The sequence below is a fragment of the Glycine max genome, chromosome 16 (assembly GCF_000004515.6).
Source record: "Glycine max cultivar Williams 82 chromosome 16, Glycine_max_v4.0, whole genome shotgun sequence".
In the NCBI taxonomy this organism is placed as follows: domain Eukaryota; kingdom Viridiplantae; phylum Streptophyta; class Magnoliopsida; order Fabales; family Fabaceae; genus Glycine; species Glycine max.
The window spans coordinates 54,805-71,249 of record NC_038252.2 but is presented as its reverse complement, the minus strand read 5'-3'; the positions used below and the strand labels follow the sequence as shown (position 1 = coordinate 71,249).

Sequence of the window (16,445 nt, the reverse complement as noted above, 5' to 3'; positions counted from 1 at the left end):
ATTAAAAAAAAACTTTGCAAAACTATTAAATTGAAAAATTTAGCATAATAACTCGTTAGTACGAATGGTATGGGTCATGGTGACCCAATTATTTTATTTTATTTTTTACAAATATTGGCTTTTAAATAAAATACAATATATTTTGATTCATGCAACATATAGTAATTTTATTATATAAAAAAAAGGAATTAGACTAATTAAGAAAATATATTATATTAGTAAAAAAAGAGAAGAGAGAAAGAGAGATAGGGAAATGAAAAAGGGTTAAGTAGGGTTTAATATCGCATTGGCGTGGAAGCAGAGCAGGGAGGCCATTATCCATTCTCACAACAAAGTCTTTGGTTCAGCAGAAGACCAAGATGTCAGTTTACCGCCTGCTCCTACGTCGCGTGGCCGCCGCCCGCCCCATGTTTTCTCTGACCCAAACCCGTTCTTACGCCTTCTCCTCCGCCGAAGAAGCCGCGGCCGAGCGGCGTCGACGGAAGCGTCGTCTGCGCATCGAGCCTCCCCTTAACGCGATTCGTCCTCCTCCGCAGCAGGGCCCTCCGCGCGACCCGAACGCCCCTCGCCTCCCTGACTCGACCTCGGCGTTGGTGGGCCCTCGGCTGAGCCTCCACAATCGCGTCCAGTCCCTGATCCGCGCTGGCGACCTGGACGCGGCGTCCGCCATCGCCCGTCACTCTGTGTTCTCGGCGACACGGCCGACCGTGTTCACCTGCAACGCCATCATCGCCGCCATGTACCGTTCTGGGCGGTACGAGGAGGCCATTGGTCTCTTCCAGTTCTTCTTCAAGCAGTCGAACATCGTCCCCAACATCGTGTCCTACAACAACGTGATCAACACCCACTGCGACGAGGGCCGCGTGGACGTGGCCCTGGAAGTGTACCGCCACGTCCTCGCCAACGCCCCCTTCAGCCCCTCCCCCGTCACCTATCGCCATCTCACCAAGGGTTTGATCCAATCCTCTCGCATTTCAGAAGCCCTTGACCTCTTGCGCGAGATGCTCACTAAGGGCCACGGCGCTGACTCTCTCGTTTACAACAATCTCATTTCCGGCTTCCTCCATTTGGACAATTTCGACAAGGCCATCGAACTCTTCGAGGAGCTTAAGGAGCGTTGCCTCGTCTATGACGGCGTTGTCAATGCCACTTTCATGGAATGGTTCTTCGGCAAGGGCAGGGATAAGGAGGCCATGGACTCCTACAGGTCCTTGCTGGACCGCCAGTTTAGGATGACCCCTGCTACCTGCAATGTCCTTTTGGAGGTCTTGCTCAAGCATTCCAAGTCTAACGAGGCCTGGTCTCTTTTTCATCTCATGTTGGACAATCACACCCCTCCCAATTTCCAGGCTGTTAACTCTGACACCTTCAACATTATGGTCAATCACTGCTTCAAGCTTGGAAACTTTGAGGATGCCCTTGCTACTTTTAAGAAGTTTGGAACTAAGCCTAATTCTAAGCCCTTTGCCATGGATGTTGCCGGCTACAACAATATCATTGCTAGGTTTTCTGAGAATGGGATGCTTTCCCATGCCGAGACCTTGTTTGAAGAACTCTGCTCTAAATCTTTGAGCCCCGATGTTCCCACTCACAGGACCTTGATTGAAGCCTACTTGAGAATGAACAGGATCGATGATGCTCTCAGGATCTTCAACAGAATGGTCGACACTGGTCTCAGGGTGGTTGCTACCTTCGGTAGAGAGAGGGATGCGCGATTGATTAAGAATGGTAAAGCCCTTGACTGTGCTCAAATTTTGAGTAAAATGGGAGAAAAGGATCCCAAACCTGACCCCACTTGTTATGAGGTTGTAATCAAGGGACTCTGTGCTGATGGCTTGTTGGACAAAAGCCTAGAGCTGCTGGATGAGGTTATGAGGTATGGTGTTGGGCTCACGTCTTCCTTGCGGGAATTTGTGACTGAGGTTTTCAAGAAAGCTGGGAGGAGTGACGAGATTGAGAGGCTGCTAGATATGAACAGATTTGCATACACTCCTCGTCCTTCCCCACCAAGACCTGCTTACCGTCCACCACCACCACCACCGGTCAGGTTCCCCTCCCAAATGGCAGGGGCAGCACATAACCCACCTTCTGGGTTTCAAACACAAATGGCAGCACAGTGGCATCCAACACCTCCTCCTCAAATGACAGGAGCACATTATCCACCTTCTCAAATGGCTGGAGCAGCACATAACCCACCTTCTGGTTTTCAAACACAAATGGCTGCACAGCAGCCTCCAACACCTCCTCCTCCTCAAATGACAGGAGCACATTATCCACCTTCTCAAATGGCTGGAGCAGCACATAACCCACCTTCTGGGTTTCAAACACAAATGGCAGCACAGCAGCGTCCAACACCTCCTCCTCCTCAAATGACAGGAGCACATTATCCACCTTCTCAAATGGCTGGAGCAGCACATAACACACCTTCTGGTGCTCCACATCAGGTGTTGGGGCATCAACGCCCGCCACTGCCTTCTCAAATGACAGGAATGCATCAACCTTCATGGGGATTATCTCCTCCAATGACTGGGCCTCATCCTGGATCGTCACCTCATATGACAGGACAGTCATACCACCCTAATACATCTGAACATCCTCCTCACATGAGCAGGGTAGCCCCGCAAATGACAGAGCAGCATTATACACCATCTGGATCTTCACCTCAAATGGCAGGACACGGACATCAGCCTTATGGAACACCACATGGGCCCCAACAAATGGAAGAACGATGGTATCCATCGTCAGGGTTGTCTCCTCCAATGTCAGGGTCCTCTATTCCTTGGAATGGAGCATCAGCTAAAATGTCACCACCATATCATAGATCTGCAGCACCATCTTCTCAGGTGACTGGACCATATCACCCATCATCATCATCATCATCCCCTCCTCACTTTGAGGAATCTCATCAACAGCAATCAGAAGTCCCTGAACAGGTAGCAGCTTAATTTTTGGACTTAAAGTCAATTCTTAATGTTACTGGTTCTCTTTTTGAATTCAGAGAACAGTTGATCTATCATTGCCATATCTTAAGTGTCTTGTGACACCAATTTCTCTGCTGTTTGGAATCAACCAAGTGTTTGTGAGTTTATAGATGAAGATGCAAGTATCTAAATTGACTTGTTAGTCCGTAACATGTAATGCATGTCTTGTATGACGTGTCATTTTAATTTATTCTTATAAATCAACCTTTAATATCAGGCATGGATATTTATAATTTTTTTTACTGCCATTGATATTCTTCCACATTTTACCTTAAAGAAATGTTAATTTTTTTGGCTTTAAGGGCCTATATTTAGATTATCTACTGGATATTACTTTTAAGCTGTATTTGGGAAAAAAGAGTTTGGAGGTAGTGTATATTTTTTTAAAGAGATTTTGAATTTCAAAATGACCAGCAATCGGAATTTCGTAAGAATTAGAAATCACTTATAACAAGGTCGAATTTTAAAATACTGTGGCCTCTATGTTGCTCTCATTGCTTCAATCAGTGACACCTTCTGTAGGAACGATGACATTTGTTTTCACAAGCTCATAAAAAATGCTGTTGATATCACTGTTTTTTCTTGTCTCGTTAGACCTTGTTTTCCTTAAGAGTTTAGACAAATTGAACTGAATCCATTATTGTCGATAGAAGTTTCATTACTCAATAGAGAACTATGAATTTATGAAGCTCAAAACCCACTGCATATATCGCTTTGGTGCAGATCCTATGCGCATGGATTTTAAAATGCATGTAGCACATATGATGACCCTTTAGAATAAGGATATGGATGTGTATGTGTGGTAGGGGGTATATATGTCTTGTGTATGGATATGCATACTGTCTGGGTCTGGGAAGTGTGAAGAAGCAGATTTTTAAAAAAGTTGAAATTGTAAATGAATAATGCTTTACCTCTGGACTTGATTATAACCCTCTATTTGATCTCATTGTTATTTTTATTTTTATAATTCTTGGCTCTGTTTGGAAGACCTAGGCACAATCCTAGTTCAAGCATTTGGTTTTGTTTATGGTACAATATATGAGAATTGTCTATCTCCTGCTGTTCTTGAGGAAGTGAAAATATAGTCCTTTTCCCTAATATCTATTTCGTGACAGTTGGGAAACGCAAAACCATTTTGATATAAAGAAAATGGGGCAGTTTTCAACTTCAGACATGCAAGCCCAATAGAGGAAAGCTGGATAGAAAGATGAAATAGTTACTTACATTGGGTTTCAGACTATGGGGGAGATATTATAAAATTTATATTAACCATCAAACTTCAATTAGTATTTCCATGACAGCACATGTACTATGTGATTCATTTTTGTACTTGTGGGTCTGTAGTATGCACGAAATTGGTATTACATTTTTTTTTACCAATTTTATATATTGATTTTATTGGAGGATTTACGTGCAATTTAAGTGGTTCCTTTACCCATTAATAATCCATGTCCAGGGTATGCTACCTTTTTTGCTCAGGGTCCTGTTGGTCTTGATCCCGGTTATTAGGTGTATATATATCATGCGTGCAACCCTTGCACATGGTCTTACTGATCTTCCAAACAATAATGAAAAAGGCCCCCCAAATTATATCAAGAATTTTGGTGCTTCCAAGAAGTATATGGTTAGTGTTTCGATGTTAGGAAAATGTCTGCCAAGACTAGAAGTGTCCTTGATCCGTTTTGTCCTTCTAACTAGTTCGAAGGGATTTTTTACGAGTTTGGGTTTATTTTGAGTCGTTCCAACCCCGTCTCTGGTCACATATTCGTTTAAAAGATAATTTTTTTTGTGACAATCCAGTATACAGATTGGGCCGGAGATTCTTTTGATGATTAAAGGATGGTCCTTGCCGAGTATCTTTTTTTTTTTTAATCTAATTTTACCTTAATTTTTAAGCTCTTGTCTGTCTGTCTAATTAATTTCTTTAACTAAAATATCTGTTTCTCTTCTACTCATAGTTGACATAATTGCAATTCTGCCTACTTTTTTCCTTGATAAAAAATTATGAATGATTTTAACCATGTGTAACTGCTAGATAATAATGCTCAATACACCAATGTCATTTCTCCAACAGCCAATTTTTTTTTTATCTTGTGATGCAACCACGATTTACAAGGCACAAAAATATACATTCAAGAAAATGCATTGTTCAAAAAAGCTTAAGATCAATTGAAAAATTGTATCCGAGAACAGCAGACAAAGATATACCAAGAATAAGGTATAAAGCTAATTGGAGCCGAGAAAATATGATTGTTTCATACAAGCAACCGCTTTACATTGACCTGACCTTCGCGGTGAAAAAAAAAAATCTATGCCTCGCATTTTTCTGCTGCCATATAAACTACTCTATGCAACCCAATGCACACCAATATTTAAGGAAACAAATGGCTTGGTGACAAAATGAAAGTAAAATAATGGCAAAGGAAGCAATGTTCCTGCAAACTCTTGCGAGATCCCACACCCGAGATATCAAATCAAAAGCTCCAAGACTAGAAACCAAAATCCGATGCCATGTGACGTGTCAATTTGAAACGCTGATCATGAACATGGACACTACTTGGATTTTGATCACTTAAAGCCTCACAAAATACACTAATGGCTCGTCTTGTTTTCCTGTGCATACGGATCGATCCAACATTTGTCTTTCTCTGCTGCATCTTTCCACCTTTTACCAAAAACCTGCATTTCAATGTATGACTGCATCCTAACCTGCATAAATCTACATTATCCTATGTTACTTTAGATCTATTATCTCCTGGGGAGCCTGCAACCCAAAGGACAAGACCCTTATTAATAATTAGACTCAGTAAAATCAAAACACTTATATTTACCTGGACCTGCAAACAAATGAGATTTAATTCAAAGATTTTAAAGTTGATAGTAGTGGATTACTACAAGCATAACAAATTTCTATGCGACTATTATCCTCATGTTACACTACATGTAGAAATGAAAATCACTTGCCTCGTTGCCATTTGAGCCCCCATGAGTAGGCAGACCCAGATGAACTATGTACTCAGAATCAACCACACCAACATTTCTCATTCGATCGCCCTGAAATATGGAAGAGATGAATAACAACCACATTGGATTGATTTAGTAAAAAATGATTTAGACAGAAACCATGCTGAATTCTGTTAAAATACAAATCTGTTTTATATTTTTCCTGTTATAATCAAATTTGTTTAATTTTGCCCCGTTATTATCATTCTTGTTTAGTTACTATTATTATTTGTATCAGTTTTGCTATCAGATTATCTCATCCCTATAATCAAGGGATCGAGTAATTATTTGCTTGTAACTTCATTATAAATAATATAGCTCAAAAACTATTTTTCCTCAAGCGTTCAGTAATTATCTGGTTTCATTTTTTTTGTTTTTTTTTTTTTTTCAAATCTGGCTATGTAGCGGATCTGGTTTTGATTTTTTTGGAAGATCTGGTTGTGTGGCACAAAGCTTTGTCGCTGAAGCTCTTATCTGGATGCAATAGACACACCAACAGAGATGGCGGAGATCAGAAAAAAGAGCATGGCAATAGACACATGCATGATATTTTGTCCGGAGAAAGAAAAAGAAAAAGGAAGAGAGAAAGAAACGGGGAAAGAAGATGAAGGGTTCCATTATTTTTTGATTTTAGATTGTGCGCCATTTTTTGTTCTATATCTGATTATGATTTGGTTTAATTTTATTTGTGCGTCATACAAGCAACCGCTTTACATTGACCTGACCTTCCAAGGCCAACTTCCTTCTCGCAACCCTCAACTGACTCTAACCAACTTCCCTTATTCCCTTTAATTACTGACTGATGAATAGATTTTCTGTCATTAACAGAATTGGGTCCAAATCCCCTAGTATTCCTCTTATTTCCTAAGTTAGACCCTTTTAATTAGTGGGTCTTTATTAAGCAATCACATATTACTAAAGTTTATTTATATTAGGGAAGAACAAAGAGAATCAAATGCTTAATGTACCTAATCACATGAAAGGCTATCAAGAGGGAAATTTGACTTGTATGCCAATAAGCCAGGGGATGGAGAGAAGAGAGAGGCAGAGAATAGGTAGAGGACAGTGACAAAGAATGCAGGGTCTCTTAAATACCCTGTGTTGTTTTTTTCGTTTCAGTCTTTATTATTCATTCATTGTAATTCTACCCACCAGTACACATACCATATAGATACCAGTAATATAGCACCAGTACTATGCTCCTTTCTTTTGACTTCATCATGCTACTCATAATCTAATACAAAAAACATTTTCTGAGAGCAAGATATATATTTTTTAAAGCATAAGCAAATAACAAGCTATTCCACCATTAAAATGTAGCAAGTTAATGTTATCCTCTATTCTTATCTGCTCAATCTACCAATTTACAAAACAAATATAATTGTTCACAACATGCAAGTCATCATTTCTTTCAGCAACACCTCATCATTGTGCACACTTCCATTCTCCCAGAACAGGAGTGTGCATTTTAAAAAATAAATAAAAGTAATTAAAGGAGTGTATTTTCACCATTAAAAGTAGCACATTCTAGAAAATAAATCAAGAAGTAAGTGGGCATAAAAACATATGAACGTCCAGCTTTTATAATCCTTTACTTAATGCAAAATCAAGAGCCAAAATCAACTTATGAAGTTATTTATTAATCATATTTCAACATGTCCATACACCAACTTTTATATTATTAATTATTAATATATACAATATTAGTCAAAATATGAAGTTAAAATATTAATTGAACATATCAGTTTACTGGTTCTAGATCAAACTCCAATTAACCAACTTTAGTAGAAACAAAATATTTCACAGATGGGTACAATTGTACAGTTTATTAGCAACATTTTATTTTGTGAAGCTTAAGATTAACACTATAAGAGTCTTAAGTGAATTTCTATACAATAAATGAATGGCTAGAATTAAGCACACATTTCACATACATTACCTTTACCAGAGTCCCATAACGGCCACAATTCCAAGTTAGATGTTCTAGCAATAATTCCTTCAGGCAATGCCTCACTTCCATAAGGCAATCATTATCTCTAGGGAAATGGAAGGAGGAAGAGAATTAGAGATAGTTCCAAAAAGGCATAGTATACAAGCTATATAAAATAGAAATTTTCCCCCAAAATAACAAACCTTGCATGCATTAAATTTTGGATCTGCATTGTATGAATTAGTCCCCGTCGTGCTAATCTCTGCATATATAATTAATACCCAAAAGTATTTTCAGGTAATCAAAAATCAAATTTCAAATGCAGAAAAAAAATTTAACTAAAATTCAACAAAAGGTAAAATCTATGAAAGCCTAAAAGATGAGTGCTACCAACACCCTTTGCATGCTCTTTCCCACAAGCTCTCTGTTGTTGCTTGTTGGACAAATTTTATGTGGGTTCCATTAAATAGTGAGTGGGCCCGGGTTTTTTTGTGAGGCCCACATTAAACTTACCTTATAATAGAGTGTTGCAAAGAGTGTGTTTCTAACATTTCTCCAGCCTAAATTAAAATTGGAACCATTTGTTCAAGCAAACAAAGAGGCAACAGATGACAATCAAATTTATGTGGGAGAGGGGTGAATTGCTTAAGTCAATTGAAGCCCAAGCTGACTTATATGTCTAAATCTCACTATAATTTTTATCGGGTAATTCGTTAGTATTTCAAAACAATTTCATGGGGGGGGGGGGGGGGGGGGGGGGGATCTGACCAGTCAATTGGTCTTTTCTTCTGACAAGAATAAAACCTACCAAATTTGTGAATCTTCTTAATTTTCTTAATCAATTGGGAGCAGCAATTACTAGCCAGAAGGTGCATCTTGCTAATGCTCAAATGTACAAATACCATCTGGCAGCTTGCACTTACCACCCAGTTCAAGATTCCACTACGAAAAAAACACGTCTCCAACTCACTGTGTGGCTGCCATAGTAACAAAAAATCAGAAACAAAACATACAGAAGTAATATCAAATTACATTATTTTGGACTTGAACGATATGAAATCCCTTCCGCCTCCTTTCCTCGCAATACTTGCCACATCTTGCATGCTGATATACTTGTGGAAACTCGCCATATTGTCTCCGAAATTTAATGAGAATAAAACTTCAATTACACAAGCTTTCTGAATACATAATCTATAATGAAAGAACCAAATTAAATTAAAAATAGAGGTATAAACATAGAAATAGAAGACCCATTGTCAAATCTTCAAACAAACCCACCCTCAAACGTACGACTATCTACTAAACTTAAAAAGCACACACCAATTACTGGATAAACTACCTGGAACAGAAAAATAAATCATCAGTATTGAACATTTGTTGGAAAATACCAAGACACGAAATCCCACAGGCAAATCTTTGACCACTACATGTCAAAGCCTTTAACACTCTCACATCTGACCACTTCCTTCAATGGTCTACACACACAACATCACCATCACAATCACTATTGATTTTCGGTTCCATTAATTTGACAAAAAAAACTCACCACCCAACAAAAAGGCAAACAAAACATGCAATAGAGAAGAAGAGAGAACCTTTGATAATTGACTGAATCTAAATTGAAATTTTAAAATGACTCTTTGATACACATCCTCAGTCTAGGTGAGATTTTCGGCGGTCTCTCCTTCATACGGCATCATGCCTTTTCCAATAAATAAAAAAGACACAATTGAGAAACATAAGAGACCACTGAATGAATAGTGACTCAAACAAAGTGTAGGAAAACATCTTCAATTGTATTGTTTATTGATATTGATATGCTATTCTCTAGCAGAGAACACAAAATTCTCTAACAACATCTGTACAGATATTACAATGCAAAATGATTTTGTAGTGAAGTTGTTAAATTATCTTCTAACAAAATCTAGAGAACAAAAAAATAAGTTAAAAATCTCGTCTCCTAGTATACTAAAAAGAAAAATAGTTCAAAAGTTCATCACTTCTGAAGAAAGGTTAAGCAAGGGCTCGAGTGCACTTGGATCAAACTTGCGAGCAAAGAGGTAACAAATGGACGTTATCTCTGAATTATAACGACAAAGGGAACCATTGTTCCTTATAGACTGTATAAAACCTGCAGTTATATTAGCTCTGCCATAGGTTGCCGGATGAGGACCCAGCATAGACCAGTCGACCCAGGTGACAGTTCTGTTTGAATTAAGCGAACCATGGAACATGTTGAGGAAGGTTGGAATGTAATGTTCATCAGGGTAGCAAGCAGGCTTACAGTATTTTCGGAACAGGGAATAATAATTGGTGTCGGAGACAATATAAACAGCGAGAGCACGGTTGAGTTCAAACCACTGAGAGCCTTTCCGCCAGTGTCGAAGTTGAATATGAGGAAGCATGTTGCGACTGTAGCGACCACGGCCATAGCGAGTAGGTTCATCATAGGATTCAACAAAGCTGAGGGAAGAATTAGTGAGATATCGGTAAACAGTAGGGAAGTTGTAGACAGGGATGCAACTCTCGGAAAGGAGAACAAAGCGTTCGTTGGAGAAGTCGAGGAGGGCATTGGCTAAAAGGCGCCTCTCAGCATCAGCGAGGGTAACGGTACCCCAAGAGACGTCCTGGCTAGGGATGTGGCGGAGATAGAAAGGGGAAGAGTGGGAGACGTTGAGAAGGAAGCGGGGAGGGGAATGGATGTAGATGTTGAAGAGAGAGGAGTGGCCGTGGAAGAAACGCTCCCAGAGGGGCAACATGGGAAGGGGGCCACGGGTGAGGAACATGAAGGCGACCTTGGGGATTCTGGAGAAAGGGTATGATTCTTTCTTCGGAATCAAGGAGGCTCTCCAGAAAAGCTCCTCGTCGGACAGGCAGTGGGTGAGGTTAAGGGGATGAAGGAAGGCCTCCAAGTCCAGATTAGGAGGAAGAGGAGGATCTGCAGCAGCCATGGCGGTGGGCTCAGGAGGAGGAGGAGATGGAACATTACGCAAGGAGATGTACTGGTACGGCTGCGATATGAAATGGCCATTAATGTGAGAGCTTGTGGTCAGACCAATCACCACTCCTCCCGCAAACACCACCAAAAATGTTAGGATTTGGGCCAATCTCAGAAGCCCCACGTGCTTCTCTCCTTCCTCTTTCTCCCTCTCCCTTTGATTCCGACCCATGGCATCCAATCCAACTCTCTATCTCTGATATTTCCACTCAACACTCACACTACATACATACTTTGATCCCACCTCGATTAATGCAATCCAATCCAATCGATCCCTACTACTTCACAACACCCTGCCTCTCCTCTCGCGATCCCAAACATCTCTTTCTCTTTTTCATCCACCCTTTCTTTTCTCGCTTTTCTTCAACCGTACGATCTGCCACCTCGCCACTATTCCTCAATTTCATGGAATAATATTCTACTACACTTCTTTACATTTTTATTCTATTTATAATCTACTGTAAAAAATTTAAATTATACAATCCTTGTGTGCTTTTAAATTTTAAAACGTCCTGAAATGAATGAATAAAAAGTAAAAACAACTCACTTATTCTTGATGAGAAAATAGTGTTGCCTTTTTTTTTTTAACAGAAGAAGGGGAAAACCCCCCTATAACCCGTTTGATGAGAAAATATTATAAGCCTGAATGAAAACTCACTTGATGAGAAAAGCCTGAATACCTTTTTTTTTTCGCAGAGTATAGCCTGAATGCCTCATAGTGACAAAATGGTATTTAGCAAATCATTTTTATATTGTCAATTAATGTTACATGTAGTATTCATTTTGTTGATTTTTTTTAGAATAATTATGTTAAAAGTTATTTTAAATCGATTGATCATATAAAATATCTTCAGTAAAAAAAAGATCATATAAAGTTTCTGTGCAATAACAGTTGCTATATAAAAATTTAACTCATTAAAAATAAAATTTTAAAAAAAATCGTTTTTTTTATTCATATGTATTCAAAAATAATCTATACAATGACAATACACAATAACTTTATTCATCAAAAAACATACAAAATAAATTTACACTATCATATAATCACATGATAAGTTTATTAACTTTTATAATAATTATTTTAAAAATCACCAATGATAATTTATAATTAAATAATAATATAAAATTAATATATATTGTCAGCGTATGATCATTAAATTCATATTTTTATTTTTAAAAACTATCTTATAAAATAAATATTTTAATTATGATATATTCACAAAATAAAATAATTTTACACTATCATTTAGTTACAAATTATTTTAAAAATATTTGGATGATAATAATTTAACTTGTAATGTTTTATTGAATAATATACTGTAAATTTTTGCCAAAGTTGTTATATATATATATTATAAATTAATATATTACTATATATTAAATTTAATATATATATATATATATATATATATGCACATTATAATATAACATACTATATAATATATTAAATTAGATGTAATTGTAATATAATTATACATGTAATAGCTATTATAATGTTTAATATATTACTACTTTGAGTACTTATTATAAAGTTTAATAAACTAATTTATTAAGATTAAAAAAATAATTAATATAACTAAAGTATTAAATTTACATTATTTTTTTTTTCAAAATTATCACTATTATGTTTTTGTTACTATCATTTGTCATTCTAGAATATTCTAAAATGAATTTTAATGAAAAACATTTTTATAAAATATAATTAATGCAAAAATTAATTTAAATCAAACCTTAGAAAAATCAAACCACACTTTTAATTTGAACCTTATAAAAAGAACTATAGGTAATACATAATACATAATATATAGAGAGAGAAAAAATATCCTTCTTGTTGGTCTTAACCCAACCCTCCCCTTAGAATACTATGCCAATAGGATAGGATAAGAGAAAACTATCATGCTATTAACACAGCAAATAACATATTACCGCTGGATAAAATAGTTATTATATCCTATCGTATCCACCAGCGGGTCCTAAATGTTATACCTATGATTTCTAATTGAGTATAGACATTTTTTCAATGATGCTGTATAGAAATTAGACTCTTTTAAGGTCAGAGTCCATACAGCAACACACTCCACTTTTTAATCAACGGAATATAATTAATATCCCATCACAGCATAATACACTTTATTTGCCTGTTATGTGCACACAAGTGACTGGTATAAACTTGGGGGAAAATATAGCCCAATTGTATTACAATGTAAAATATCTAACATCTATCAGAGAATTGTACTGTGAAAATTTCAAGTACGGACACTATACAGCCGCAACCAAAAAATATTGTGTAAATCAATTGTAATTTGTAAACAGTAGAGACTACCGAAAGGTTAATCTAGGTAGACTGATCTAATTAGTAATGCAACAGACAGAACAAAGAGCCATACTGGAGACAAAATAACTTGTGTCATTTCCACCTTTGCCTAAAATTTGAAAGATAACTGCCATCTTCGGAGTCACAAATTAGGGGCACAAAATCCTTAACGAATGAACATCTTTCTGAATTCTTCATTAGATTTTGGCTTTTCATCCCCCTCTTCTGCTTTTAGTTTATTTGCAGTAAAACCAAGTGGTTTGACATTTCTAGGCACGGCAAAAGTATTCTTCCCTTTAAGCTGGATGTTATCATTTCCTGGCTTTCTAGAAGAGAACTTCGCATCCTTTACATCTCCCTTGTGAGTATCATCAGTCTCTTTGGATACGAAACCTTTTTGACTAGAATGATTAGTGGCACGTGCTGAAAAATCAAGTTCAAATGTTAGAGAAACATTTGAAAAGGAAAGGAAGCAAGTCTAACAAATATCAGTGAAGATGTCAATGAAGTAACACAACTATGGCTTTAAAATAAAACATTCTGTGATGTGTATGTCAAAGAACCTGCTGTGTTGTTGCAACTTCCCTAAACAAACCAATTACAAGCCAAAAAGTCTGTATACCAACTCCATAGTTTCCGATACTATCATATTTGATCATCAGTATCTAACTTGGTTAATTGGAACATGCAGCATGGACTTAATTGAATATGCAACATGGACTTAACACGAACACCAAACAAGACATGACATGGACATTGACATGTTTAATGTCTAGAATATAGGAAACTGGGACAAATATAGATAAAATAGGAGTAACCTAACATAACAAAAGATCTATTTGATAATCAATAATTGCATATATTCACCTTTATGTGATAATGAGTCTCACAAATGAATATTAAGAAACATTATCTTACAACAAAAGAACTTGGTTTCTTTACAACAACAATCCCAAGAAAATGAAGTTATATGTTTTGAAAAAGGTATACCTTAAACCAACGAAGTTTTTTTTCTATGATAAAGAGTTTCAGAAAAAATGACTAACAAATATATGATTTGATATGTTTTAATTACAGCAGATTAGTATGGGATTATGCCCATCATTACTCATTATTTTGTAAACCTCATTCATTATAAATAAGAATATTTTGTGTGGTCTGATACACACACAACAATAAATAATTCTTACAAAGGCAAAAGACATTATTTTTTAATATTTTATAATATATTTAAGCTGACTTTTCTAAAGATTAAAAAAGATTTTTTTTACTAATGTGTACATCCATATAGAAGTGTCAACTCAAGCAGCTGGCAAAATAAACTTTTAACTGGACACCTAAGGAGAAGAGTGACACATGTCAGACAAATGTTAGGTAGGTCTCAATGTTGGAAATGTGTCCAACACTATAACACTTCACACTAGAGAGGTGTTTGAGCTTCACATGGAATTATTGTTTATTACGTAACAGCAACTTTCTATATATCTTTATGAAGTATCAAGTATACATTGAGATCACTATCTGTGAGTGTTGCAGGTGCACAGCACATTCATGCAAGTACTTGTGTCAAAGCAAAAACATTCAAAGTTCACTATACGTACCATGTTCTGTCCATGTTTTTGGATTAGAAGATTCCTTTCCACCTCGCTTTGGGTCAGACCGAGCAATACTTAGCTTCTTTCCAATTAACTTTTGCCTGTTCTTAGCTATTGCAGCAGCAAGGTGTTCTTCATCCAAAAAGTCCACATATGCTAGTCCCTTCATCAATATCAAGATAAAAAAATTGTAACTCATGGTATGGTATTGGTATGCATGTGTTGATAAAAACAATTAAAGTACAATATAACCTGTTTCAGCCAAACTGGTAATTAATGTTTGTATTACTTATTAGAAATTATAAGTGAAAGAAAAAAGTCTCACATGGGAAAAATGGACTAAATTAGGATGAGGCCCATATATGTGGTAAAAAATGAACTTAATTATTTAAGGTTTTCAGTCAGGTATGGTGTTAACTCCATAAGTATTGGTCACTCGTTAAACCCATGGAAAGAGACCTCCCTATAGGTTTGTGCTCCTCCTGAACTAAAAGTGTTTTTATTCTCAACAAAAAATATGGTAAAAATGTAAGGCAAAATCCCTGAACTGGCAAGGTTATGGAACTGAAGAAGGCAACAATCCAGCCCATACACACCCAACTAGGGAAATTCTGAGGGAGAATTTTGCTTTACTGAAATTCACTTTAAGTTTTATAGTCACCAGGCAACAATTTATCATAGCACAAAAGTCAATAAAATAATGATAGAGAATAATTCATTTGATACCCTTGATTTTCCAGTGAATTTATCATGTAGGATGCGGATGGCAACAATTCCACCATCATCGCCGAAGAAATTACGAATATGTTCATAATTTGCCTGCAACAATACAACATATTAGTCACAGAAACACACAGAAATAGAGAGGCTGAGAGAACTATCTACCGTAGGATGAAGATTTGATATAAAAACGGTGCACTGGTCAGAGTATGCCCTGTTCTTTTCGTGGTTAAACTGTTGCTCACTTGGGTTATCATCAATTTTAGTATTCTTCCAATTGGCCCCTTCCACTTTTGTCACCTGAGAAGTGTTCTGCAGTTGATATTTATTCTCCTCAGGTGCTTTCTTTGGATTTCCAACATCTCTAAATCTCTTTGTTGGATACTGTTCTTCAGTTATATCGGATCCCAGCTTTCTCTTTTCACGAGCATTTCTCTTAGGATTCTTTTCACTTTCCTCTGCTGTCTTGGATTCCTGCTGTATCCTAAATAACTTTAGCTCTTCCAGCCGAGGGGTAACCTAAGTAAGGAAAGGTAGTTCATGGAGTAAGGTTGACCATTTCATTAGCAGTTAAAAGACACATGATGATATTAGAATCTGTTATTATGAACATTAATTTTAATAAAACTGAGGTGCCCAACAAGAGGACAAATGCTTGGCACAATGGTAAAGTTGTTGCCTTGTGACCTGGAGGTTACAAGTTCAAATCCTAGAAACATTTTCTTTGCTAAAAGGAGTAAGGCTGTGTCCATCTACCCTCCCCATACTCCTCTAGGTGGAAGGGTAGAGTACCCAGTTGTACTTTTTTAAGTTGCCCCACAAGGCAATCTAATTGACAGGGATTAAGTCTGCCAAATGCTTCATATAGGGCCTTCCTTATACTCAAGACAACTGATGCAAACCT

General features: G+C 36.9%; 3 protein-coding genes across 9 annotated transcripts in view; 1 reads left to right on the top strand and 2 right to left on the bottom strand.

Annotated features, from left to right (window-relative positions):
- Positions 1-225: 225 nt before the first annotated feature.
- Positions 226-4,384, top strand: LOC100797162 (pentatricopeptide repeat-containing protein At1g10270). The gene is made up of 2 exons (XM_006598724.4): positions 226-2,933; positions 4,097-4,384. The coding sequence occupies exons 1-2, from the start codon at positions 360-362 to the stop codon at positions 4,118-4,120; spliced, it is 2,598 nt and encodes an 865-aa protein (XP_006598787.1). The 5' UTR covers positions 226-359; the 3' UTR covers positions 4,121-4,384.
- On the bottom strand, positions 4,348-11,322 carry LOC100796634 (glycosyltransferase BC10). Of its 7 annotated transcripts, none has more exons than XM_006598721.4 (5): positions 8,723-11,322; positions 8,118-8,176; positions 7,924-8,020; positions 7,149-7,218; positions 4,348-6,035 (listed from the first exon to the last, which is right to left on the bottom strand). In XM_006598721.4, the coding sequence occupies exon 1, from the start codon at positions 11,082-11,084 to the stop codon at positions 9,900-9,902; it is 1,185 nt and encodes a 394-aa protein (XP_006598784.1). In that variant the 5' UTR covers positions 11,085-11,322; the 3' UTR covers positions 4,348-6,035; positions 7,149-7,218; positions 7,924-8,020; positions 8,118-8,176; positions 8,723-9,899. The 7 variants fall into 7 exon arrangements, with proteins under 7 accessions (XP_006598784.1, XP_040866614.1, XP_040866615.1 ...); XM_041010680.1 differs by lacking the exon at positions 7,149-7,218 and having other exon boundaries at positions 8,723-9,105; positions 9,193-11,322; XM_041010681.1 differs by lacking the exon at positions 7,149-7,218 and having other exon boundaries at positions 7,919-8,020.
- A 1,760-nt stretch (positions 11,323-13,082) lies between these two features.
- LOC100794881 (squamous cell carcinoma antigen recognized by T-cells 3) overlaps positions 13,083-16,445 on the bottom strand; it is a 16,791-nt gene continuing 13,428 nt past the window's right edge. The window contains exons 13-16 of the mRNA XM_003548609.5: positions 15,707-16,060; positions 15,548-15,640; positions 14,828-14,984; positions 13,083-13,649 (exon numbers count right to left, since the gene is read on the bottom strand). Coding sequence (XP_003548657.1) covers positions 13,393-13,649; positions 14,828-14,984; positions 15,548-15,640; positions 15,707-16,060 — 861 coding nt within the window. The 3' untranslated portion in view covers positions 13,083-13,392. The remainder of the gene's footprint in view (positions 13,650-14,827; positions 14,985-15,547; positions 15,641-15,706; positions 16,061-16,445) is intronic.

Coding starts and splice junctions, on each gene's coding strand:
- LOC100796634 (XM_041010681.1), bottom strand. CDS start 11,084: ATGGGTCGGAATCAAAGGGAGAGGGAGAAAGAGGAAGGAGAGAAGCAC.
- LOC100797162 (XM_006598724.4), top strand. CDS start 360: ATGTCAGTTTACCGCCTGCTCCTACGTCGCGTGGCCGCCGCCCGCCCC. Junction 2,934..4,096: donor AATCAGAAGTCCCTGAACAG/GTAGCAGCTTAA, acceptor ATTTCGTGACAG/TTGGGAAACGCAAAACCATT.